The sequence below is a fragment of the Heterodontus francisci genome, chromosome 27, assembly GCF_036365525.1.
Source record: "Heterodontus francisci isolate sHetFra1 chromosome 27, sHetFra1.hap1, whole genome shotgun sequence".
NCBI classification, from domain to species: Eukaryota; Metazoa; Chordata; class Chondrichthyes; order Heterodontiformes; family Heterodontidae; genus Heterodontus; species Heterodontus francisci.
Genome location: NC_090397.1, coordinates 5859770 through 5887539, shown reverse-complemented (window position 1 = coordinate 5887539; position 27770 = coordinate 5859770). Strand labels below are relative to the sequence as shown.

At 44.3% G+C, this 27770-nt stretch overlaps 1 protein-coding gene across 1 annotated transcript in view; it reads left to right on the top strand.

Annotated features, from left to right (window-relative positions):
- Positions 1-27770, top strand: part of LOC137384869 (dynein axonemal heavy chain 3-like) — a 613990-nt gene that overhangs the window by 350839 nt on the left and 235381 nt on the right. Inside the window, exons 32-34 of the mRNA XM_068059481.1 lie at positions 12952-13338; positions 18141-18379; positions 20912-21061. Coding sequence (XP_067915582.1) covers positions 12952-13338; positions 18141-18379; positions 20912-21061 — 776 coding nt within the window. The remainder of the gene's footprint in view (positions 1-12951; positions 13339-18140; positions 18380-20911; positions 21062-27770) is intronic.

Genomic DNA, 27770 nt, shown 5'->3' with positions numbered 1-27770 from the left:
TGCCTTTAGTCCCATCAGTTGGTCCAGCACCTTTTCCCTTGTGATAGAGATTGTTACAAGTTCCTCCCTCCCATTTACACCTTGCTCATCTATTATTGTTGGGATGTTTATAGTGTCCTCCACCGTGAAGACCGATGCAAAATATTGGTTTAAATTCTCTGCCATTTCCCTGTTCCCTGTTATTAATTCCCCAGCCTCATCCTCTAAGGGTCCCACACTCATAGAAGCTCTTACTGTTTGTTTTTATATTTCTTGCCAATTTACTCTCATAATCAATTTTCTCTCTATTAGTTTTTTAGTCATCCGCTGCTGGTTTCTAAAAAATTCCCAATCCTCTGGCCTATCACTACTTTTCGTCGATTTGTACGCCTTTGTTTTTGATTTGATACTCTCCTTAACTTCCTTTGTTATCCATGGGTGGTTCATCGTTCTCTTCAAGCCCTTCCTTCTGACTGGAATAAATGTTTGCTGACTGTTATGAAATATCTGCTTAAAAGTTTGTCACTGCTCCTCTACTGACTTTCCCTGTAGTCTATTTTCCCAGGCCACTTTAGACAACTCTTTCTTCATACCTCTCTAATCGCCCTTGTTTAAGTTAAAGACACTGGTTTGAGACCCGAGCTGCTTACCCTCAAACTGAATTTGAAATTCTACCATGCTATGATCGCTTCCCCCTAGAGGATCCTTAACTACAAGATCTCTTATTAATCCTACCTCATTACACATTACCAAATCTAAAATAGCCTGTTCCCGGGTAGGTTCTGCAATGTATTGTTATAAGAAACAATCCCTGATGCACTCGACAAACTCGTCTTCCATGCTACCTTTGCCAATTTGATTTGTCCAGTCTATATACAGATTAAAATCACCCATGATAATTGTAGTGCCCTTCACACACACCTCCATTATTTCCTGATTAATATTTTGTCCTACAGAGAGGCAACTCCTCGGACCTATAGACCACTCCCACCCGTGATTTCTTCCCCTTGCTATTCCTTATTTCCACCCAAACTGATTCTACATCATGATCTATTACACCTATATCATTGCTCACAACTGCACTGATCCCTTCCTTTAATAACGAAGCTGCCCCACCTCATTTTCCTTTCTGCCTATTCTTCCGGAACGTCGTATATCCTTGAACATTGAGATTCCAGTCCTGGTCATCCTGCAACCACATCTCAGTGATAGCTATCAAATCATATTCATTAATTTCTATCTGTGCCGTCAGCTCATCTATCTTGTTACAAATGCTATGTGCATTCAAATAAAGAGCCTTAAGCTTTGACTTTTTACCATTTTTACATACTCTGATTCTAATTTCTGCTGTACTCTTATGCTCGTATTCTCTGTCCCTTCCTGTCACTCTGATTAATGTATGCCCCTTCATTACCCTGCACCTCTGCTCTCTCGTTACTTTTAGATTTTTTAAACCTCCCTTCAATTAAACCCTCCCCCCACTATTTAGTTTAAAGCCTTATCTACAATTCGCCAGGACACTGGTCCCAGCATGGTTCAAGTGAAGCCCATCCCAATGGAACAGCTCTCTCTTTCCCCAGCACTGGTGCCAGTGACCCATGAATCAGAACCCATTTCTCCAACACCAATCTATGAGCCATGCATTTACCTTCAAATCTTATTTACCCTATGCCAATTGTGGCTCAGGTCGTAATCCGGAGATTATTACCTTTGTGGTTCTGCTTTTTAAATTAGCCCCGAGCTGCTCATAGTCCTTCAGCAGAACCTCTTTCCTAGTGCCACCTATGTCGTTGGTACCTACATGGACCACGACAACTGGATCCTTTCCCTCCCACTCCCTCTCCAGCCCAGAAGCGATGTCCTTAACCTTGGCACCTGGTAGGCAACACAGCCTTCGGGACTCTCTATCTCTGCTGCAGAGAACAGTATCTATTCCCCTAACTATGCTATCCCCTATGACTACAACATTTCTATTTTCTCCCCCTACTTGAATGGCACTCTGAACCACGGTGCTGTGGTCAGTTTGCTCATCCTCCCTGCAGCCTGTGCCCTCATCCGCACTGGGAGCAAGAACCTCGTACCTATTGGATAAGGGCTGAGGCTCCACCAAAGCTAAATTCTGGATCCCCCATACCTGCCTCACTTGCAGTCACACCCTCCTGTCCTTGACCACGGTCCAAATTTGATGTAATTAATCGAAGGGGTGTAACTGTCTCCTGAAACACAGTGTCCAGGTAACTCTCCCCTTCCCTGATGTGTCGCAGTGTCTGCAGCTCGGACTCCAGCTCATCAACTCTGAGCCGACGCTCCTCGAGCAGCCAACACTTACTGCAGATGTGGTCACTGTGGATCGCACTGGTGTCCACCAGCTCCCACATACTACAGCTGCAACACATTGCCTGCCCCGCCATCTCTATTCTATTTAATTCATTAATTTGGATCTCAGTATTTAAACAAAAATTATTGAAGTGTACTCTTAAACTGTAGTGATATCTCCTGATTTAAATCACTTGGTCAAAACAAAAACAAAAAAGAGACACGGAAGAAATACCCACCAATCACTTACCTGTTCTCCTGTGACGTCACACTTCGATTTTTGCTGGTCAAGCAAGTCCACTGAACAGAACTGAACAGAACAGAGCGTCTCTCACTGCCACCGTCGCTGCTTCTGATCTCGGGCCTCGGCTCTCTGCTCCTTTTATATCCCGGCTCCTCTCACCGTCGCTGCCGCTGCTTCTGGCAGTAGGGAGGTTATGCTTGAGCTATACAGGGCATTGGTGAGACCACATCTGGAGTACTGTGTACAGTACTGGTCTCCTTATTTAAGGAAGGATGTAAATGTGTTGGAGGCAGTTCAGAGAAGGTTTACTAGACTAATACCTGGAATGGGCGGGTTGTTTTATGAGGAAAGATTGGACAGGCTAGGCTTGTATCTGCTGGAATTTAGAAGAGTAAGAGGCGACTTGATTGAAACATATAAGATCCTGAGGGGTCTTGACAGGGTGGATGTGGAAAGGATGTTTCCCCTTGAGAGAGAATCTAGACCTAGGGGTCACTACTTAAAAACAAGGGGTTGCCCATTTCAGACAGGGATGAGGAGAAATTGGTTCTCTCAGAGGGTCGTGAATCTCTGGAATTCTCTTCCTCAAAAGGTGGTGGAAGCAGAGTCTTTGAATATTTTTAAGGCAGAGGTAAATAGATTCTTGATGAGCAAGGGGGTGGAAGGTTATCGGGGGTAGGTGAAAATGTGGAGTAATCAGTTCAGCCATGAACTTATTGAATGGCAGAGCAGGCTCGAAGGGCCGAGTTTTTTTTAATATATTCTTTCATGGGATGTGGGTGTCGCAGGCCAGGCCAGCATTTCTTGCCCATCCCTAATTGCCCTTGAACTGAGTGGCTTGCTAGGCCATTTCGAAGGCATGTAAGAGTCAACCACATTGCTGTGGGTCTGGAGTCACAGGTAGGCCAGTTAAGGACAGCAGATTTCCTTCCCTAAAGGACATTAGTGAACACTAATTACAACAATCGACAATGGTTTCATGGCCATCATTAGATGTCCCCAGAGCAATACCTGAGTCTCTGGGTTACTAGTCCAGTGACAATACCAGTACGCCACCGCCTCCCCTAGGAGTGGCCTACTCCTGCTCCTAATTCGTATGTTCGTAATGCAAATCTGACCAATTACTGCCCATTAGTCTGCTGTCAATCATCAGCAAAGTGAAAGAAGGTGCCAGCGACACTGCTATCAAGTGACACTTACTCAGCAATAACCTGCTCACTGGTGCTCAGTTTGGATTCTGCCAGGGTCATTTGATTCCAGACCTCATTATAGCCTTGCTTCAAACATGGACAAAAGAACTGAATTCCAGAGGCAAGAGTGACTGTCCTTGATATCAAGGCAGCATTTAACTGAGTGTGGCAACAAGGAGCTCTGACAAATTTGAAGTCAATAGGAATAAGGAGGAAAACACTCCACTGTTTAGAGTCATACCTAGCACAAAGGAAGATGGTTATGATTAGTAGAGGCCAATCATCTTAGCCCTTGAGACATTGCTGCAGGAGTTCCTCAGTGTAGTGTCCTAGGCCCAACCATCTTCAGGCGTTTCAAAGACCTACCCAATGTCAGAAGTGAGAAGGTTTGTTGATCTTTGCACAATGTTCGGAACCATTTGCAAGTCCTCAGATACTGAAGCAATCCATGCCACCATGTAGCAAGACCTGGACAACATTCAGGCTGGGGCTGATCAGTGGCAAGTAACATTCGCACCACACAAGTGCCAGGCTCTGAGCCAATTTCAGATCCAGCTTGCCACTTTGCCTTGGATCCTACAGGCTTTTACTTTTCTGACCAGTCTGCCATGTGGGACCTTATCAAAAGCCTTGCTAAAATCCATATAGATTACATCAAATGTAGTAACCTCATTGACCCTCCTTGTTACCAACTCAAAAAATTCTATCATGTAAGTCAGATATGACCTTCCCTTAACAAATCCATGCTGATTGTCTTTGATTAATCTGTCTTTTTAAATGAAGATTTATCCTGTCCCTCAGAATTTTTTTCCAATAATTTTCCCATCACCGAGGTTAGATTGAATGGCTAATAACTACTCGGTCTATCCCTTTCTCCCTTTTTAAACAATGGTACAACATTAGCTGTCCTCTGGCACCACACCTATAGCCAGAGAGGATTAGAAAATGATGGTCAGAGCTTCCACTGTTTCTTCTCTTGCTTCCCTTAACAGCTGAGGATACATTTTGTCCAGGCCTGGGATTTATTCACTTTCAAAGATGTTAAACCCCTTAATACTTCCTCCCTCACTACGCAAATTTTATCTAATATTTCAGACTCCTCCTCCCTGATTGCAATGTCTGTATCGCCCTCTCTTTTGTGAAAACAGATGCAAAATATTCATGAAAAACCATATCCACGTCCTTCCCCTCCACAAATTAGCCCTACTCTTTCTTTAGTTATCCTCTTGCTCTTTATGTATTTATAAAAAGTCTTCGGCTTTTCCTTGATTTTACTTGCCAATATTTGTTCATTCCCTTCTTTGCTGTCCTAATTTCCTTTTTAATTTTACCCCTGCACTTTCAATACTCCTCTCGGTTTTCTGCAGTATGGAGCCCTCAGTACCTGTCATAAGCCTCCCTTTTTTATCCTCTCTTTTAAGCCCCTTGACATTCAGGGAGCTCTGCATTTGTTAGACCCTCCCTATTTCTATAAGGGAATATACTTGCTCTGAACCCTCATTAATGGGCAGTTCTGATGAAGGGTCACTGACCTGAAACGTTAACTCTGCTTCTCTCTCCACAGATGCTGCCAGACCTCTTGAGTATTTCCAGCATTTCTTGTTTTTACCTCATTATCTCTTCCTTGAAGCCTCCCACTGATCTGGCACTGATTTACCTTCAAGTAGCTGTTTCCAGTCCACTTTAGCTAAATCACATCTCACCTTAGTAAAATTAGCCTTTCCCCAATTGGGAACTTTTATTCCTGGTCTATCTTTGTCCTTTTCCATAACTACCCTAACTCTAACCGAATTATGATCATTTCCACTCAAGTGCCCCCCAACTGCTCCCCCTTCCACCTGCTCAGCTTCAGTTCCTAAAATGAAGTCCAGAATCACTGCCTCTCTTGGTGGGCTTGCTACGTACTGGATAAAAAAGTTCTCCTGAATGCATTTTAAGAATTCTGCTCCCTCTCTGCTTTCAACACGAATTCTATCCCAGTTAATATTAGCATGGTTGAAATCCCCCACGATTACTGCCCGATTGTTTTTGCACTTCTCAGCAATTTGTCTACATATTTGCTCTTCTTTCTCCCTCTGACTGTTTGGGGGTCTACAGTACACTCACAGTACTGTGATTGCCCCTATTTTATTCCTCAGTTCAACCCATAAGGTCTCATTTGAAATCCATCTACCATATCATCCCTCCTCTTAATCTTTCTTTAATCAGTATTGCAATCCCCCTTTTTTCATCCCCCTCTCTATCTCATCTGAAAACCCTGCAGCCAGAACTCCTGAGCTGTCATTCCTGCCCTTCTTTGATCCATATCTCAGTAATAACTATAATATCACACTCCCACGTGTCAACCTGTGCTCTCAGCTCTTCTGCCTTATTCCCTAGACTTCTTGCAATGAGGTATAGACCATTTAGCACTGACAAACTCCGTTCTTGTTTGTTATTTTAAAGCCTTTGTTTTTCCTCTGCCTTCTAAACATGTTTACGAATTTTCTGCCTTCCATTTCCAACTTTTCTTCTCTCCTGAATCTACTCTCAGGTTCCAATTCCCCTGTTAAGCTAGGTTAAACCCCCTGCAACATCACTAACAAAACCCCCTGCAAGGATATTCATCAGGGTCCTGTTAAGTGTAACCTGTCTGGCTTTTACAGATCCCGCTTCTTGCAGAAGTGGTCCCAATGCCTGAGGAATCTAAAGCCATCCCTCCTGTACCATCTCGACAGTATTCATCAGCTCTATCTTCCTATTACTTTACTCACTAGGACATGGCAATGGGAGTAATCTGGAGATCGATTGATCTATCTGTCTTTGTATCTATCTAACTATCTCTGTATCTATCTAACTCTATATCTATCTCTATCTATCTATATCTGTCTCATTAATTAATTCTGAAATATTGGGAAAGATCTACATTTCCCACACTTCTTGTCCACCATACTTCAAACACCACACACTGCCTAATGTATATTTCTGAGTTGAGCTTTGAGAAGAGTATAAAAAACAGAAGTAGTCATTTGCAATATGCAGACAATAAAACAATGATGTAGCCATAATGTCTGCAGCCTCTTAATCAACATATATATAAGCTCAGCTCTATTAACTTAAATTAAAACAGAAAATGCTGGAAATACTGAGCGGGTCAGGCAGCATCAACGGAGAGATATAAACAATGTTAACATTTCAGGTCAATGATGCAAGATCGTGTCAGGGTGGACTATGTGTCCCAGTCTTAAAATGAGGCTTGAAACCACAAATTATTGACTCAGTAGTGAGAATGCGATAACTGTGGCAAGCTGACATTTGATTAGTTTTAGGGTAGAGATTAATCTTGGGCAGTTACACAAAGCATGTATTATTGGATTGGTCACCTGTTATTTATCCAGTCCGCTATCAAGTGGAGCATCTAACACACAGCCAATTGAGTACCACCTGCCTGAACTACTGACTCAGACAAAATGCTGTCCCATTGCATGTCTTAATACCCTTCCAGTGGAACCTCTTGTGATGCCACTTAGAATCACAGGTGAAAATTATCATCAAAGCTCGCTTGGGAAAAGGCATGCAGACAGTCCAACCTAGCCTGCAGTGAGTAACCCCAGTGAGGTGTAATAAATCAGCCCCTTATCCCCTCAAAAGAGATAATTGGCAGGGGACAGGATGATATTCAACCTGGGTGGTGTTGCAAAACAGGAGGCAGGGGGGAATCGAATTACACCATCCCCCCAACCACCCAATTCTCCTTCATCCTTTCGCCCACTATTCGCCTCCACTAAAGCTGAATTTCACCCCCATAATCTCACACACATAGTTCTTTCACTTTCTTAATCCCCAAATGTTCCTGTTTCTTGTGAAGGAGCAGTTATCTTTCTTTAATTGGGAATAAATATTCTAAGTAGTTGCATTAAATCATTGCAAGGATGTTTGTATATGTTATATGTACTATACTGTTATCGATAATTATGTTATTCAGCCGTTTCATGCATATTGATGTGATAATTATACCAAACTGCTCATTGTCAATGGAGATTTCACTACAGTTCATAGTAACAAAGGTCTGAGTAATAATTATTCAGCTTTATAAGTCAGCTATGCTTATTATTATTAAGATAGAAATGGTGGAGTGATCTGACTCTGTTCTTTTCTATGTTGCACTGCTGTTGCTGGATGCCGCTGTGTGTGTGCTACAATATCGTACCTGGGCAGGTCTTCCACCTACGGGTATGTATAAATCGCATTAACAGACGAGAGCCCATGTTCACATATTCCTGATCTGAACTATATTTCAGTCAATGCTACTTCAGTGAAGGACCCCAATGTTTTCAGCAGGTTCTCATTTGCTGCCTGATTATTAAACTTCTTCATAATAGAGTGTAAGTGTTAATCTCTTCTATCTAATATGTCCTTTCCTTTAACACCAAGAGCCTCCACTGAAATGAGAAACTGCACAAATTGAAATATTAAATCAGTTATCACTGTGCTAATTTCATTCTGCAGCTCCACGACTCTGAGCCACTCCATATAAAAGCAAATCTATGAGTAATTCGTGTTCAGGTTCCACGATTTAAACTGATTTGGGTCATGAGATTGGAAAATGAAATCTAACCATTTTTATGACAGTCTCCTGTCAGAATATATATTTTAATAATTGTGTTTTGCTGACTTGAGCTGATAGTTTGGGATTGCAACAAAATAAAATGAGAAGTGTCACTTAAGTGAAATTTCTGCAATGTGATTTGGCGGTTGTTTGATTCTGACATTCAGCAAAGACCAGAATGTTATTAATTCTTGATGTCAAGTCCAAGATCCAGGAATGAGAATCTTGGTCGCAGCACTGTGTAAGCTGCAGCAGGCTTGCTAATGAGTACGTGTATGTGCCCATTCAGTGGGCTGAAAACACCTCATAAAACAGCAAGTGTAAATGGTAAGACTGTAAACTAGTGCCTCTAACATATATCATCTGAAAGTATTTTCATAATAACAAACTAAAAGGCAAAGAAAAATGTGGCCAGAAGAAGTGACAAAATGGGCCGGATTTTAAAGCCCCTCCACCGTCAGGAATGGTGGCGGGGGAAGGAGGGAGGGGGGCAAGGAAGATTGGTACGGCGGAGGCCCGCCACCAACCCCGATGGCGGTAGGCCCCATACCGATCTTGGCGGCGACGGCGAGGCCTCGTTGCGGCAGCCCCACTGCTCAGCAACAGGACCCACATTAAAATATGTAAATGCCTACTTACGATTCTGCCATCATGTTGCCATCTTCATTTTTGCCGCCGACAATGCCACGCCTTTGAATCCCCGTTCAGAGAAATGTGGCATGACACCTATGGGGAGGGGGAGGAGGATTTTTCTCTGTGTGGGATGGGGGGAGTGGGTTACAAGGCCTCGGATTAGTCGGAGGGATTGATGGGAAGGGGTAAAGGACAAAGGTGCCACACTTTGGTTGGGGGGTGGGGGGGTGCTGGGGGGAGCAGGGGGTAAGGTCAAAGTTTCAATATTGGAATTCCGGTGGGGGGAAAGGGCAGGAATGTTGTGCAATGCCATTGGGGAGTGGGAGAATGCCTGGAAAGCTCACCGCATTTATTTGATCAATACTTTCACTTAACTTGCCCTTCAAATTTTAAATGTTCATTCAAGGCTGCCAACCCTTTAAAAATGATGCCAGGGTCTGCGCATTGGTACCAGACACCGCCCGCCCCCTCCATGTCATCACGGGGGGGTGTGCGCCATGGCCATGCAAATGAGCCACCGCGTTTCAAATCGCAGCAGCTCCATGACGTAGTGCCCATGCACGCGGGACACGTTTTTTTACGTCCGCCGCCTACTTTGCTGGCGGAGTCTTAAACTACAGCTCAAGGTTAGCGGTGATGTATTGAGCATTAATACTTCACACAGCCCAGGGTTGGCGGTGAGGTATTGAGCATTAATACTTCACGCAGGCCAGGGTTGGCGGTGAGGTATTGAGCATTAATACTTCACGCAGCCCAGGGTTGGCGGTGAGGTATTGAGCATTAATACTTCACGCAAGCCAGGGTTGGCGGTGAGGTATTGAGCATTAATACTTCACGCAGCCCAGGGTTGGCGGTTGGGTATTGAGCATTAATACTTCACGCAGCCCAGGGTTGGCGGTGAGGTATTGAGCATTAATACTTCACGCAGCCCAGGGTTGGCGGTTGGGTATTGAGCATTAATATTCACGCAGTTCAGGGTTGGCGGTGAGGTATTGAGCCTTAATGCTTCACACAGCCCAGGGTTGGCGGTGAGGTATTGAGCATTAATACTTCACGCAGCCCAGGGTTGGCGGTGAGGTATTGAGCATTAATACTTCACGCAAGCCAGGGTTGGCGGTGAGGTATTGAGCATTAATACTTCACGCAGCCCAGGGTTGGCGGTGAGGTATTGAGCATTAATACTTCACGCAGCCCAGGGTTGGCGATGAGGTATTGAGCATTAATACTTCATGCAGCCCAGGGTTGACGGTGAGCTACTGAACATTAATACTTCACACAGCCCAGGATTGGCGGTGAGGTATTGATCATTAATACTTCACACAGCCCAGGGTTGGCGGTGAGGTATTGAGCATTAATACTTCACGCAGCCCAGGGTTGGCGGTGAGGTATTGAGCATTAATACTTCACGCAAGCCAGGGTTGGCGGTGAGGTATTGAGCATTAATACTTCACGCAGCCCAGGGTTGGCGGTGAGGTATTGAGCATTAATACTTCACGCAGCCCAGGGTTGGCGATGAGGTATTGAGCATTAATACTTCACACAGCCCAGGGTTGGCGGTGAGGTATTGAGCATTAATACTTCACGCAGCCCAGGGTTGGCGGTGAGGTATTGAGCATTAATACTTCACGCAGCCCAGGGTTGACGGTGAGGTACTGAACATTAATACTTCACACAGCCCAGGATTGGCGGTGAGGTATTGATCATTAATACTTCACACAGCCCAGGGTTGGCGATGAGGTATTGAGCATTAATACTTCACACAGCCCAAGGTGGGCGGTGAGGTATTGAGCATTAATACTTCACACAGCCCAGGGTTGGCGGTGAGGTATTGAGCATTAATATTTCACACAGCCCAGAGCTGGCGGTGAGGTATTGAGCATTAATACTTCACGCAGCCCAAGGTTCGCGATGAGGTATTGAGCATTAATACTTCACGCCGCCCAGGGTTGGCGGTGAGGCATTGAGCCTTAAAACTTCACGCAGCCCAGGGTTGGCAGTGAGGTATTGAGCATTAATACTTCACGCAGCCCAGGGTTTGTGGTGAGATATTGAGCATTAATACTTCACACAGCCCAGGATTGGCAGTGAGGTATTGAGCATTAATACTTCACACAGCCCAGGGTTGGCGGTGAGGTACTGAACATTAATACTTCACACAGCCCAGGGTTGGCGGTGAGGTATTGAGCATTAATACTTCACGCAGCCCAGGGTTAGTGGTGAGGTATTGAGCATTAATACTTCACACAGCCCAGGGTTGGCGGTGAGGTATTGAGCATTAATACTTCACGCAGCCCAGGGTTAGTGGTGAGGTATTGAGCATTAATACTTCACAGAGCCCAGAGTTGGCGGTGAGGTATTGTGCATTAATACTGCGGTCCATGTTCCATCGCAATACAAACCACACAGGCAGAAAAGGGATGAGGTCCTGCAGGCAGAGTTTAGGGAGCTGGGAAAGATTCTAACAAGCAGGTCCTCAAAGGTAGTAATCTGCATATTACTCACGGTGCCACAGACTAGTGAGTATAGAAATAGATGGAGAAGATGTATACATGAATGGAGAGATGATGCAGGAGGGAAGGCTTTCGATTGCTGGGACATTTGAACCAGTTCTGGGGGAGGTGGACCTGTAGAGGGCGGACGAGTTACACCTAACAGAACTGGGACCAAAGTCCTCATAGGGCATTTTGCTCATGCTCTTGGGGAAGATTTAAACTAGCTTGACAAGGGATGCAAATCAGGATGTGGCATTAGAAAGGCAAAACAAGGTGCATGAAGGATTGGGAAAGACAGATAGTATCAAAGTAAGAAATAGTGAGGTATTAGGTGGGGTCAGAGTATGAAGAAATGCAATAAGGTCTAAATTGGGTTTACTGTGCATTTAAGTGAACGCACGGAGTGTGGTAAATAAGGTTGGTGAGCTACAGGTACAGATAGCCACATGGGAATATGATGTTGTGGTGATAACGGAGACCTGTCTTAAAAAAGGGCAGGACTGGATAGTAAATATTCCTGAATACAAGGAGCTGAATGTTACCAGCCCCTTGACGTCGAGGTCGTGGCGAGGCGGCCTGTAAAATACTTGCAGGAGAGACCCGCAGCAACCCACGATGCCAAGAAGGCCCCGCCACATATTATCGGCGGTGGCAAGGCCTTGGTGTGGCCCACCCTCCCCCACCCACCGCTTGGCGACGGGGCCTTCATTTAAATATTAAAATTCATTTAAACAAAATGCAGATTAACTGACCTGGTCATGGCGGTCGTCCCACGCTGATTTTACAGTCACCGGCCGCAACCCACAGGCGTTTGGAATTCTGTATGGAGTTCCGAAGCGAGATACTGGTGGGGAGGGGGGAGGACTGAAAATTTCATGGCGGGGGGGGGAGCAGGGAGCACCCTTTTTATTGGCTGTGGGGATGGTGGGAAGGGGTTGAAGGGCAAATGTTACGAGGTAGTGGGGGCGGGGGGGAAGTTTATTCAGGGTCAGTGGCCCTAAAATAGACATTGGGGACTGAGTTGAAAGGACCTCCAGGTTTCAATAAAATTTTAAAATGAGGTGTAAACAAATTTCCCTTTAAATATTAAAATTTCATATCAGGGCTCAAGCCCTTTAAAAATGGCTCGGCGCCAGCGCGGTGGCACCGGACGCCATTGCCAGGGACAGAGCCGCCACCCCCTCTATGTCATCTGGTGGGGGGGGGGGGCGGCCGCTCCGCTCCCTCCATTTAAATGAGCCCCCGTGCAAAATATTTGTGTCGGAAGGACACCAAGTTCAAAGTGCGCCACCACGATGTGCGACGCACTAATAAACTTCAGCCCAAGGTGTTCAGGAACAATAGGATGGAAAGAAAGGAGGAGGGGTAGCAGTATTGCTTAAGGATAATATTACAGTGCTGAAGAGAGAGGATGTCCTGGAGGGATCAAGGACAGAAACTAATTGATTAGAGCTAAGAAACAATAGAGGCACCATTACACTACTGTGTATTCTCTTCGTCACCAACTAGTGGGAAAGGTATATTTGCAGGGAAATTACAGTGAGGTGCAAAAACTATAGAGTATTGATAATGGGAGACTTTAATTATCCTAATATAAACTGGGATAGTAAAAATGTAAAGGGCAGAGTGGGAGAAGAGCTTCTGAAGTGCGTTCAGGAGAATTTTCTTGTTCAGTATGTTTCCAGCCCAATGAGGAAGGAGGCATTGCTGGATCTGGTTCTGGGGAATGAGGTGCATCAAGTGGATCAAGTATCAGTAGGGGAAAATTCAGCGAACCATGATCATAGTATCATAAGTTTTAGGTTGACTATGGAAAAGGACAAGGAGCAATCCAGAGTAAAAGTTCCTAAATGGAGAAGGACCAATTTCAATGGAGTGAGAACGAATCTGGCCCATGTAAATTGGAATCAAAGATTGGCAGACAAAACCGTAACGGAGCAATGAGCTGCCTTTAAAGAGGAGATGGGTTAGACACAGTCGAGGTACATTCCCACGAGAGGGAAGGGTAGGACAAGCAAAGCCACAGCTCCCTGGATGATGAAAGAGATATTGTAAGATGATCAACAAAAGAACTTATACCACCGCCACCGGTAATATGCGGTGGGGCTTTCTTGGTGTTGTGGGTCCTTGCGGGCCTCTCCCGCAAATATTTTACAGCCCCCCGCTACTACCCCTGACGTCAAAGGGCTGGTAAAATTCAGCCTCGCGTATCCAGGAATATTTACTATCCAGTCCTGCCATTTTTTAAGACAGGTCTCCATTATCACCACAACATCATATTCCCATGTGGCTATCTGTACCTGCAGCTCACCAACCTTATTTACCACACTCCGTGCGTTCACTTAAATGAACAGTAAACCCAATTCAGACCTTATTGCATTTCTTCTTACTCTGACCCCACCTAATACCTCATTATTTCTTACTATGATGCTATCTGTCTTTCCCAATCCTTCATGCACCTTGTTTTGCCTTTCTAATGTTACATCCCGGTTTCCATCCCCTGCCATTATTTACATAATGAAACATCTCAAGGTGCTTTCATAGGAGCGGTAATAAAACAAAGTATGACACTGAGCCACAAAAGGAAATATTAGGTCAGATGACCAAAGTTTGGTCAAAGGGGTAGATTTTAAGGCATGTCTTAATGGAGGAAAGTGAGCTGGAGAGATGTAGGAAGGGTATTCCACAGCTTGGGGCCGAGGCAACTCAAGGCGTGGCCCCAATGGTGAAGTGATTAAAATCAGGGATGCACAAGAGGCCAAAATTAGAGGTGCACAGATATGATGAAGCAGTAAAAAGGTGCGTATGACAGATGCTGGGTTGACAATACAAGTGAGAACAAGGCTGAATATAGAAAGTTTAGAGGGGAAGTGAAAAAGAAATTGAGAGACAAAGGGAGAGTATGAAAAGAGACAGGCAGCTAACATAAAAGGGAATCCAAGGCATATAAACAGCAAAAGGGTAGTAAGAGGAAGGGTGGGCTAATTAGGCACCAAAAAGGGGATTTATGCATGGAGACAGAGGGCATGACTAAGGTACTAAATGAGTACATTATATCTGTCTTTACCAAGGAAGAAGATGCTGCCAAAGTCATAGTAAAGAGGATGTCGTTGAGACATCGGATGGGCGAAAAATTGATAAATAGGAGACATTAGAAAGTTTGGCTGTAATTAAAGTTGGTAAGTCACCAGGACCAGATGAGGTGCATCCAAGGATACTGAGAGAAGAAAGGGTGAAAATTACAGAGATACTGGCCATAATCTTCCAAACCTTCTTAGATATAGGGGTGGTGCCAGAAGACTGGAGAATTGCAAATGTTACACTCTTGGTCAAAAAAGTGGGTGTAAGGATAAACCCCACAACTACAGGCCAGTCAGTTTAACCTCAGTGTTGAGAAAGCTTTTAGAAATGATAATCCAGTACAAAATTAACTATCACTCGGACAAATGTGGATTAATTAAGGAAAGCCAGCACGGATTTAGTAAAGGCAAGTCATATTTAACTTACTTGAGTTTTTTGATGAGGTAACAGAGAGAGTTGACAAGGATAATGCAGTGGACTTCCAAAAGGCGTTTGATTAAGTGCCACATTAACAGGCTTGTCAGCAAAGTTGAAGCTCATGGAATAAAAGGGATAGTAGCAGCATGGATGCGAAGTTGGCTGAGTGACAGGAAACAGAGAGTAGTGGTGAATGATTGGTTTTCAGACTGGAAGAAGGTGTACAGTGGAATTCCCCAGGTACTGGAACCACTGCTTTTCTCGATATATATCATTGACTTAGGCTTGTACAGGGCACAATTTCAAAATGTGCAGATGACAGAAAACTTGGAAGTATCATAAATGTGAGAAGGATAGTGAAAGAATTCAAGAGAACAGCGACAGGCTGGTGGAATGGGCAAACACGGAACAGATGAAATTTAATGCAAAGAAGTGCAAAGTGATACCTTTTGGTAGGAAGACAGAGGAGAGACAATATAAAATAAAACAAAGGATACAATTCTAAAGTGGATGCAGGAACAGAATGCATGTTATAGGTGCACAAATCATTGAAGGTGGCAGGACGGGCTGAGAAAATGGCTAAAAAGGAATACGAGATCCAGGAAGTTATGATGAACAATTATAAAACATTAGTTCGGCCGCAACTGGAGTATTGTGTCCAATTCTGGGCACTGGTCTTTAGGAAGGATTGGAAGGCTTTCGAGAGGATGCAGAAAAGATATATGAGAATGGTTTCAGGGATGAGGAACATCAGTTGTGTGCATAGATTGGAGAAGCTCTGGCTGTTCTCCTTAGAGAAGAGATGGTTGAGAGGAGATTTGATAGAGCTGTTCAAAATCATGAGGGGTTTAAACAGAATAGATAGGGAGAAACTGTTCCCAATGGCAGAAGGGTTGAGAACCAGAGGATACAAATGATTGGCAAAAGAAGTAAAGGTGACATGAGGAAAAACTTTTTTATGCGGCGAGTGGTGAGGATCTGGAAGGCACTGCCTGAGAATGTGGTGGAGGCAGGTTCAATGGTGGCTTTCAAATAGGAACTGGACAAGCACCTGAAGAGAAAAAAAATGTAGGGCTATGAGGAGAGGGCAGGGAAATGGGACGAGGTGAGTTGCAGAGAGCCGGCACCGACATGACAGGCTGAATGGCCTCCTTTTATGCTTTTATTCTATAATTCTATGATTCACACAGCCCAGGATTAACAGTGAGGTATTCAGCATTAGTATTGCACAGTGCCCAAAGTTATCACTGAGGTGCTCAGCATTAATGTTAAGGCAGCCCCGGGTTAGCAGAGATATTTAGCATTAAGATTCCACACAACCTAATTTTAATACTGAGGTATTCAGCATTAATCCTGCACACAGCCCAGGGTTAAGAGTTGTGAAATTTAACAATAATACTGCGCATAGCCGATGCTTAGCAGTGACTTGTTTTAGTCATAATCCTGCACACAGCCCAGGGATGGCAGTGACGTATTCTGCATTAATACTGAACACAGCCCAAAATATTTGGCCACTACATTGTTTTGTACAAATCTACTTTTTATTTTAGCTACACCAGGTAAAGTGAGAGTGACTGCTCTTGACATCAAGGCAGAATTTGACCAAGTATGGCATCAAGGAGCCCTAGCAAAATTAAGTTCAATGAGAATAAGAGGGAAATGTCTCCATTGGTTGGAGTCATACCTAGCATAAAGGAAGATGCTTGTAGTTGTGGGAGGCCAAACATCTCAGCCTCAGGACATAGAATCATAGAATGGTTACGGCACAGATGGAGGCCATTCGGCCCATCATGTCTGTGCCAGCTCTCTGCAAGAGCAACTCATCTAGTCCCGCTTGCCTATCTTTCCCTGTAGCCCTGCAAATTTTTTCTGTTCTGATAATTATCCAGTTCTGTTTTGATAGCCTCGATTGAACCTGCCTCCACCACACTTTCAGGCAGTGTATTCCAGATCTTAACCACTCGCTGGGTAAAAAGGTTTTTCCTTATGTCACTATTGCTTCTTTTGCAAATCACCTTAAATTGCTTTCCTTTGGTTCTGATCCTTTGGCCAATGGAAACTGTTTCTCAGAATTCACTCTGTCCAGACCCCTCATCGCTGCACGATTTCCTCAGTCTAGTGTCCTAGGCCAAACCATCTTCAGCCTCTCCATCAATGACCTTCCCTCTATCATAAGGTCAAAAGTGGGGATGTTTGCTGATGATTGCTCAGTGTTTAGTACCATTCTTAATTCCTCAGATACTGAAGCAGTCCATGCCCACATGGAGGAAGACCTGGACAACAATCAGTCTTGGGCTGATAAGTGGCAAGTGACATTCCTGCCACACAAGTGCCAGGCATTGACCATCTCCAACAAGAGAGAATCTAATCATCTCCCCTTGAGATTTAACGGCATTACCATCAGTGAATCTTCTGCCATCAACATCGCAGGGGGGGGTACCATTAACCAGAAAATTAACTGGACCAGCCACATAAATACTATGGCTGCAAAAACAGGCCAGAGACTGGGAATTCTGCAGCGAGTAACTCACCTCATGACTCCCCAAAGCCTGTCCACCATCTGCAAAGCACAAGTCAGGAGTGTGATGGAATACTTTCCACTTACCTGGATGGGTGCAGCTCCAACAACACTCAAAAAGCTCGGCACCATCCAGGACAAAGCAGCCCACTTAATCTGCACCCCATCAACCACCGATGCACAGTGGCAGCAGTGTGTACCATCTACAAGATGCACTGCAGCAACTTGCCAAAGCTCCTTAAACAGCACCTTACAAACCCGCAACCTCTACAACTAGAAGGACAAGGGCAGCAGATGCATGGGAACATCACCACCTGCAAGGTCCCCTCCAAGTCACACACCATCCTGACTTGGAACTATATCGCCGTTCCTTCACTGTCGCTGGGTCAAAATCCTGGAACTCCCTTCCAACACCACTGTGGGTATACCTACCTCACAAAGACTGCAGTGGTTCAAGAAGGCAGCTCACCACCACCTTCTCAAGGGTAATTAGGGATAGGAAATAAATGCTGTCCTAGCCAGCGACGCTCATATGCCCTGACAGAATTTTTTTAAAATCCTGCCAAACACCCAGGCCTACATCAGGTAAACTTAAGCTTCCGTACTTTCCTAAATGACACATACATAATCTGCTTCGGTTTATCAATGTGAGCCTAATGTTGCTTTTTTATTGTCCCTGCAGCTTAATGACATAATTGTTAACACCACGAAGACAGCAATGCAGACCTATTTCCTCGAGAAACTGTTACTCCAAGATAAGCCATTGCTGTTTGTAGGACCCACAGGGACTGGAAAGACAGCTGTTACAAACAGCTTCCTGCAACAACTACCTCCCGAAAAATACACCATATGTCAGATCAGTTTCTCAGCACAGACTTCAGCCAATCAAACACAGGACATCATCTTAACACGGCTTGAAAAGTACGCGTAGCCCCATTAAATGGTCAGCTTTGATCGTGTTACATTTGGAATTAGATTTCATTAGACAGAGTTTTTATAAATCTAGATTGAGGTGATGATGCCCATGGAGGAGCTAACCCTTCTGTTGGGGACTGCTCCAGAACAAGAAAAAGAGATTTATTTTGTTTGAACTTTGTTGTATTTGAATTTCTTAAATGCAAAAGCAAAGTTACAATTGGGTGAAGAGACTAGTTCATAAATGATATACAGGCCAATAGAAGAAGCCAGCCAAGCTGCCTGAAGGCTTTGAAAAAGCTGACAGCTTGCAAACAGCTCTGAAGATAGTCCTTAAGACTAGGGGTTAGACTGAGAGTGCAGTGGGACATGGGCTTGTTATAATCTAAGCTGCAGTATATCCCACTTGTCATCTTTTCCTGCAGTACAGAAAGGCTGCCTGCGCAAGGATGACACGCAAATTCGTGAAGCGTTCCATATTTTTTTTTTTGAAGCGGCCAACACCCCCAGCTTATACACACTACTGAGTCAGCGGCGCTTGAGATGGCTTGGCCATGTGAGCCGCATGGAAGATGGCAGGATCCCCAAAGACACATTGTACAGCGAGCTCGCCACTGGTATCAGACCCACCGGCCGTCCATGTCTCCGTTATAAAGACGTCTGCAAACGCGACATGAAATCGTGTGACATTGATCACAAGTCGTGGGAGTCAGTTGCCAGCATTCGCCAGAGCTGGCGGGCAGCCATAAAGACAGGGCTAAATTGTGGCGAGTCGAAGAGACTTAGTAGTTGGCAGGGAAAAAGACAGAGGCGCAAGGGGAGAGCCAACTGTGCAACAGCCCCAACAAACAAATTTTTCTGCAGCACCTGTGGAAGAGCCTGTCACTCCAGAATTGGCCTTTATAGCCACTCCAGGCGCTGCTTCACAAACCACTGACCACCTCCAGGCGCGTATCCATTGTCTCTCGAGATAAGGAGGCTCAAAAGAAAGAAAAAAAGAACAGAAAGGCACAGTAAACAGCAGCAGGGGAGAATCAAAAGTTCATGCATGAATAGTAAGGTTGCCAACTCTGACTGGGCATATTCCTGGAGGTTTATCACATGACTGCCTGCCTCTAACTGCCCTGCCCCCACTCTCCCAACATTGGTTTCCCAACATGTCCATCCTCGTGGCTCACTGCCTTCCCTACCCAATCCTAAAGCAGACTCTTCACTGTCCAATAGGATGATTCTTGACTCTCAGTTAAACTGCTTTTTTTCCAAATTAATAATCAAAAGTGTTCAAAGAATTTAAAAAAGGACCATTTGTTTTTATCGCTCCAGTAAATTATCTCTCTGGGTTGCTCACAGCAGTGTCCTTGGAGGCTAATCTTCAAATGCTGGAGACTCCCAGGCAATGCTGGAGGATTGGTAACTCTGCTGAAGAGGGATAGAGTTGCTGAGGGGATTTCATATAGGGGCATTTTACCCCCTAGGAGCATCTTATTTCCAAGTCCTGATTTGTTACCTTTAATGACTGCAACTGCTACAGCCATCGTAGTACTGGGACCCCAGGATTATTCCAGCACAATGGTCCTGGAGCTAATCACTCTGCTTCGATAGGGCAATGCCAAGTGCACTGTTTGCACTAATGATGATTACGGGAGAGGAGTTGTTTCAAACTATAACCACAGCCATTTAACAGCATCTTATTCATGGTCTGTGTGTACTCAGTTGTAAAGGAATAAATTGGACAATCATCTGGCCATTTATGTAGAAATAATGATTGTTCATTTCCGTAAATCTGATAAATGGTCAGGACAACAATGGAAGCAAGAGGGAGAGCAAGAAAGTGAGATGAGAAAGCAAGAAAGCAAGAGTGAGTACGAAAGAGAGAGGGAGTGTGAGAGAGTGAAGAGCGAGAGAAAGTGAGAGAGAGAGAGATTGAAAGAGGGAAAGAGATTGAAAGAGGCAGTGAGAGAGCGTGAGCAAGAGCAAGAGTGAGAGAGTGAGATAGAGAGAGAAAGAGAGAAAGTGAGTGCAAGAGAGTGAGAGAGAGAGAGAGAAAGTGAGTGCAAGAGAGTGAGAGAGAGAGAGAGAGAGAGAAAATGAGTGCAAGAGAGTGAGAGAGAGAAAGTGAGTGAAAAAGAGTGAGAGAGAAAGTGAGTGCAAGAGATTGAGAGTGTGAATACGAGAGAAAGTGAGTGCAAGAGAGTGAGAGAGTGAGAGAGAGATAGAAAGTGAGTGGCACTGTGTCCGACCAAACCCGACCCGAACCCGAATGCTGGACCCGGAAGAGAGACCCGACCCGAACCTGACACATGTTGTCGGGTCTGTTCGGGTTTGGGTCGGGTAGCCATGCTCTAGTGTGAGAAAGTGAGCAAGAGAAAGCAAGATCAAGAGGGAGAAAGCTTCATCCCAGATGTCGTGATTGTGGCCACTTTCCCTGTACTCATCATGAATGTAGCGAGCTGGTAGTTTTATGCCAGATAGGACAATAGATTGTCTGAATATAGAAAAGAATTGAATAATGACCGTCAGTATCATTCCAATACACAGGCGAAAAAAAAGTGTCTATGGAACACAGCCAGAAAAAAGGGTTTGTCTTTTTGTTGATGACCTCAACATGCCAGCAAAAGAGAAGTATGGAGCGCAGCCTCCAGTTGAACTGCTCCGACAATGGATAGACCATGGCTACTGGTTTGACAGGTGAGGTAAATGTTACACTGTACCCCTTGAGAAAGGGCTCACTCAAGTTCGCTCTAGTGCAGAATAATTGCTTTGACTCTAAATTTCGGTTCAGTTGTCTTAAATAAGCAAATATCCTGAAGTAAATTGTATTTATAGGCCCTGTAGTTTGTGTGGGAACCAAAAACAACCAAATTGAGGGGAGCTTCATAAATCTCATTCTCTTAATTCTGTCCTTGCTCAAGTGGATCCCATCAGCCAAGTACATTGCTGGTGAGTTAGTGTGACCATCAGGATCATTTTTAAATCAATTTACAATCAGGTTTACTCCCTACTCCTGGTTATCATATCAGCACACACTGAAAACAACTCAAGAAATCTGCAGTAAGGTCAAACTATACAGAGGGATATTAAAGTTACATTTGTCTTCTAATTCTGACCCTTTACATCTGCTTGAATTTTAGAAGCAATCCCACTGGGTCAACGCTCTGTGAGAAGCCCGGTATGGAAGCCAATTAAGTCTGGTAAATGTTTCAGTGCAGGTCTGAAATACAAGTTTAGTCCAACACTGAAGGAGCAATGAAACTCAAATAAGGGTGTATGAAGTTCTATACACCAAAGCAGCATTAGGAATTGACTGATACGGGAACTGTCATTGTATACAGGATAAGATTGTATGTACCTGGGATTGAGTTACAAAGTGGGGATCACCACACCTCAATATACCAAAACAAATTTAAAATCTTCAACAAAACACCAACTGTTTCTGAGCTTGAATTCTGCTCCAATAATAATAAGTAATTGAGCAGGTCAGAGAGCCACACCAACGTACACAGCTTCGCCAACACTGTCCATGGTGTCTTTAGGCAGCCTCAGCAACCACCTGAAATAAATACAGATCTTGTTTCAATACTGATATGAGGCTCTTGCACTGATTTATGGCCTCACTGACTAAATTCTGACCAGTCCTGAGCTGAGTGGCCCTGAGGAGTCAACAGAGATCAGGCTCAACTTGGTTTTTACTCTACCACAGGGTACGCTAAAAAAGCTGAAAATTATTTTCGTCCACTACTGCCTCTTTCTTTTTCACTTTCTATCTCTCCCTCTCTCTTTCTGGCTTTCTGTTTCTCAGGGTAAGATTCAACTCCTGCAGAGGTGGAAAGCTGACGATAATGGATCAACTGTATGTTATACTGCCCTGCTGGTCAGTCTCTCTCTGTCATGAATAAAAAAAGAACAAAAACAATTTTCCTGCACTCTTTTGTAGAGTAAATTCCAAGTTCAGCTCAGTCTCTGTTGACTGCTGTCCATATACAGACCAGTCCAGATAAACACAGTAAGAGGATTCTCAACCCATCTGGCTTTATGCCAAGCTAGTATAATGCATCACATTTTTAATGACTTCTATTTATTTGGGATATTACAGGAAGAGTCCATTCAGCTCCTCAAGCACACTGTGTCATTCAATTAGATCATGGCTGATCTGCACTTCAGCTCCTTTTATCCATTTTTGTTCTGTATCCCTTAGTACCAAAGAACCATAGCAAGGTTACAGCACAGAAAGAGGCCATTCAGCCCACCATGCCTGCGCTGGCTGAAAAAACTAGCCGCCCAATCTAATCCCACCTTCCAGCACTTGGTCCATAGCCTTGCAGATTACAGCACTTCAGGTGCAGGTCCAGGTACTTTTTTAATAAGTTGAGGGTTTCTGCCTCCACCACCGAACCAGGCAGTGAATTCCAGACACCCACCACCCTCTGGGTGAAAAAGTTTTTCCTCATTTCCCCTCTATTCCTTCTACCATTCACCTTAAATCTGTGCCCTCTGCTAATTGACTAGGGGAAACAGGTCCTTCCTGTCTATCTGGACCGCTCATAATTTTGTGCACCTCTATTAAGTCACCCCTCAGCCTCCTCTGTTCTAAGGAAACCAATCCTAACCTATCCAATCTTTCCTCATAGCTGCAACTTTTGAGCCCTTGCAACATTCTTGTAAATCTCCTCTGTCATCTCTCCAGAGCAATTATGTCCTTTCTGTAATGTGGTGAACAGAACTGTACGCAATACTCCAACTGTGGCCTAACCAGTGTTTTATACAGTTCCAGCATTAGATCCCTGCTTTTGTATTCTATACCTTGGCCAATAAAGGAATGCATTCCATATGCCTTCTTCACTCTACCTACCTGCCCTGCTACCTTCAGGGACCTGTGGACATGCACTTCCTCTACCCCTTTCAATATCCTCCCGTTTATTGTGTATTCCCTTGCTTTATTTGCCCTCCCCAAATGCATTCCCCCTCACTTCTCTGGCTTCAATTCCATTTGCTACTTTCCTGCCCACTCAACCAAACCATTGATATTCTGGAGTCTACAGCTATCCTCTTCTCTATCAACTACACGGCCAATACCCTCATCTGATATATATCTGATAAATATCTACTCATTTCAGTCTTGAGATTTTCAATTGATCCACAGCCTCAAAAGCATTTCTGGGGAGAGTTCCAGATTTCCACGACCCTTTGTGTGAAGAACTGCTTTTAGAATTAGAATTAGAATTAGAATATTACAGCGCAGTACAGGCCCTTCGGCCCTCGATGTTGCGCCGATCATCTGACCTACACTATTCCATTTACATCCATATGTCTATCCAATGACCACTTAAATGCCCTTAAAGTTGGCGAGTCTACTACTGTTGCAGGCAGGGCGTTCCACGCCCCTACTACTCTCTGCGTAAAGAAACTACCTCTGACATCTGTCCTATATCTTTCACCCCTCAACTTAAAGCTATGTCCCCTCGTGTTTGCCATCCTCATCCGAGGAAAAAGACTCTCACTATCCACCCTATCTAACCCTCTGATTATCTTGTATGTCTCTATTAAGTCACCTCTCCTCCTCCTTCTCTCTAACGAAAACAACCCCAAGTCCCTCAGCCTTTCCTCGTAAGACCTTCCTTCCATACCAGGCAACATCCTAGTAAATCTCCTCTGCACCCTTTCCAAAGCTTCGACATCCTTCCTATAATGCGGTGACCAGAACTGCACGCAATACTCCAGGTGCGGCCTCACCAGAGTTTTGTACAGCTGCATCATGACCCCGTGGCTCTGAAACTCGATCCCCCTACTAATAAAGGCTAACACACCATATGCCTTCTTAACAGCCCTATTAACCTGGGTAGCAACTTTCAGGGATTTATGTACCTGGATACCAAGATCTCTCTGCTCATCTACACTACCAAGAATCTTCCCATTAGCCCAGTACTCTGCATTGCTGTTACTCCTTCCAAAGTGAATCACCTCACACTTCTCCGCATTAAACTCCATTTGCCATCTCTCAGCCCAGCTCTGCAGCCTATCTATGTCCCTCTGTACCCTACAACACCCTTCGACACTATCCACAACTCCACCGACCTTCGTGTCATCCGCAAATTTACTAACCCACCCTTCTACACCCTCATCCAGGTCGTTTATAAAAATGACAAACAGCAGTGGCCCCAAAACAGAACCTTGCGGTACACCACTAGTAACTAAACTCCAGGATGAACATTTGCCATCAACCACCACCCTCTGTCTTCTTTCAGCTAGCCAATTTCTGATCCAAAGCTCTAAATCACCTTCAACCCCATACTTGCGTATTTTCTGCAATAGCCTACCGTGGGGAACCTTATCAAACGCCTTACTGAAATCCATATACACCACATCCACGGCTTTACCCTCATCCACCTGTTTGGTCACCTTCTCGAAAAACTCAATAAGGTTTGTGAGGCACGACCTACCTTTCACAAAACCGTGCTGACTATCGCAAATGAACTTATTCTTTTCAAGATGATTATAAATCCTGTCTCTTATAACCTTTTCCAACATTTTACCCACAACCGAAGTAAGGCTCACAGGTCTATAATTACCAGGGCTGTCTCTACTCCCCTTCTTGAACAAGGGGACAACATTTGCTATCCTCCAGTCCTCCGGCACTACTCCTGTCGACAATGACGACTTGAAGATCAACAACAACGGCTCTGCAATCTCCTCCCTGGCTTCCCAGAGAATCCTAGGATAAATCCCATCTGGCCCAGGGGACTTATCTATTTTCACTCTTTCCAAAATTGCTAACACCTCCTCCTTGTGAATCTCAATCCCATCTAGCCTAGTAGCCTGAATCTCAGTATTCTCCTCGGCAACATTTTCTTTCTCTACTGTAAATACTGACGAAAAATATTCATTTAACGCTTCCCCTATCTCCTCTGATTCCGCACACAACTTCCCACTACTATCCTTGATTGGCCCTGTTCTAACTCTTATCATTCGTTTATTCCTGATATACCTATAGAAAGCCTTAGGGTTTTCTTTGATCCTATCCGCCAATGACTTCTCGTGTCCTCTCCTTGCTCTTCTTAGCCCTCCCTTTAGATCCTTCCTGGCTAGCTTGTAACTCTCAAGCGCCCTAACTGAGCCTTCACGTCTCATCCTAACATAAGCCGCCCTCTGATGCTTCCTGACATCATCCCGAAACAGTGGAGCTCTAATTTTAAGATTCTACCGTAACAACCTTTAAAGTATCTGCTGCCTGCGTTATTTCCATTGTTCACACTCCCTTCATGATCTTCTACCCAATCACCTTCACTCCTCGATGGATTAGTCAGTTAGTCACAGTCAGTGCAGCTCCCTTTCCGTCACTGAAACTGCTTGTGCAGCCTCCTGTCTCAAACTGACCCAGTTTACAAACCGATTGTGATGTCTGAACTCACTGTGATGTGTAATGTGAGGGGGAGGTTTGCCCTGTCACGGTTTGACCCGTCTAGTTAAAGGGGCCTCACCTTGATGAAACAGTGTTTGACAAACACTTGGGCTTCATTTAGGTTACAATGAAAGCCTGATGTGTTGGAATACAAAAACAGGTTGCCATGTGGTTACCACCCAGAGAACAGGGTGTGCAGGTGATGGGCAGTGATGGGAATGTTTGCCTCCTGCCAATGATGTTAATTAGTTGAATACAGTTACAGCAGCAGGTGGAGGCCATTCAGCCCCTCAAGTATATTCCATCATTTAATTAGATGATGGTTGATCTGTATCTGAATTCCATTTACCTATCGGGGTTCCATCTCCCTGTGTGTGTGAGGGCCAGTAATGGGATCATTTGCCTCCTACCAACATTCAAAGGGATCAGGTAACTGAGGCACAGCAGGATCGAGTGCTTCACATGTTTTCACTGTGAGATTTCATGTGACTTTATCCACAGGGTAGGCCAAGTCCCAGAGTACAGTGACTGATATTTACTGAACCCCATATTGACACTGAGGGTTGGACTGGATGTTAATTAGTTGTATTTATTTTTTATTCATTCAAGCGATGTGGGTGTCACTGGCAATGTATCAACTAATATTTCTTGTATTGACTCAGGGACAGGAAACAAAGGGTTGTAGTCGATGGATGTTTTTGTGAATGGAAAGCTGTTTCCAGTCATGTTCCACAGGGCTCAGTGTTGGGTCCCTTGCTGTTTGTGGTATATATTAATGATTTGGATGTATATGTGGGAGGCATGATTGGGAAATTTGCAGATGACACACAAATTGGCCGTGTAGCTAATAGTGAAGAGGTTAGCTGTAGACTCCAGCTTGACTTAATTTAAGTCAGCGGGACTTTTAAATTTTTGTGCATGACCGTGCACAAGCAGTTACTTTAGAGGGACTAACGTGTGTGGCATACGTGGGACTTTCAGTTGCTGCACGGCCATACACCTTAGAGTTGTTTAAAAAAGGTGTGAGGGATGAGCTAAATAATTACAGGCCTGTCAGTCTAACCTTGGTGCTGGGTAAATTGTTAAAATCTATTCTGAAGGACAGGATAAACTGCCACTTCGAAAGGCACGGATTAATCAGGGTTAGTCAGCATGGATTTGTTAAGGGAAGGTCGTGTCTTACTAACTTAATTGAGTTTTTTGAGGAAGTAACAAAGAGGATTGATGAAGATAATGCAGTGGATGTGGTCTACATTTTAGTAAGGCATTTGACAAGGTCCCACATGGCAGACTGGTCAGTAAGATGAAAGCCCATGGAATGCAGGGGAATGTGACAGATTGGATCCAGAATTGGCTCAGGGACAGGAAGCAAAGGGTTGTAGTAGATGGATGTTTTTGTGAATGGAAAGCTGTTTCCAGTGGTGTTCCACAGGGCTCAGTGTTGGGTCCCTTGCTGTTTGTGGTATATATTAATGATTTGGACTTAAACATGGGAGGCATGATTGGGAAATTTGCTCATGATATAAAAATTGGCCATGTAGTTGATAGTGAAGAGAATAACTATAGACTCCAGAATGATATCAATGGTTTGGTTGAGTGGGTGGAAAAGTGGCAAATGGAATTCAATCCAGAGAAGTGTGAGGTAATGCATTTGGGGAGGGCAAATAAAGCCAGGGAATACACAATAAACAGGATGATATTGAGAGGGGTAGAAGAAGTGAGAGACCTTGGAGTGAACGTCCACAGGTCCTTGAAGGTGGCAGGACAGGTAGATAGAGTGGTGAAGAAGGCATATGGAATGCTTTCTTTTATTGGCATAGAATTCAAAAGCAGCGATCTAATTCTGGAACTGTATAAAACGTTGTTTAGGCCACAGCTGGTGTATTGTATACAGTTCTGGTCACCACATTGAAGAAAGGACATAATTGCTCTGGAGACAGTACAGAGGAGATTTACAAGAATGTTGCCAGGGCTTGAAAATTGCAGCTATGAGGAAAGGTT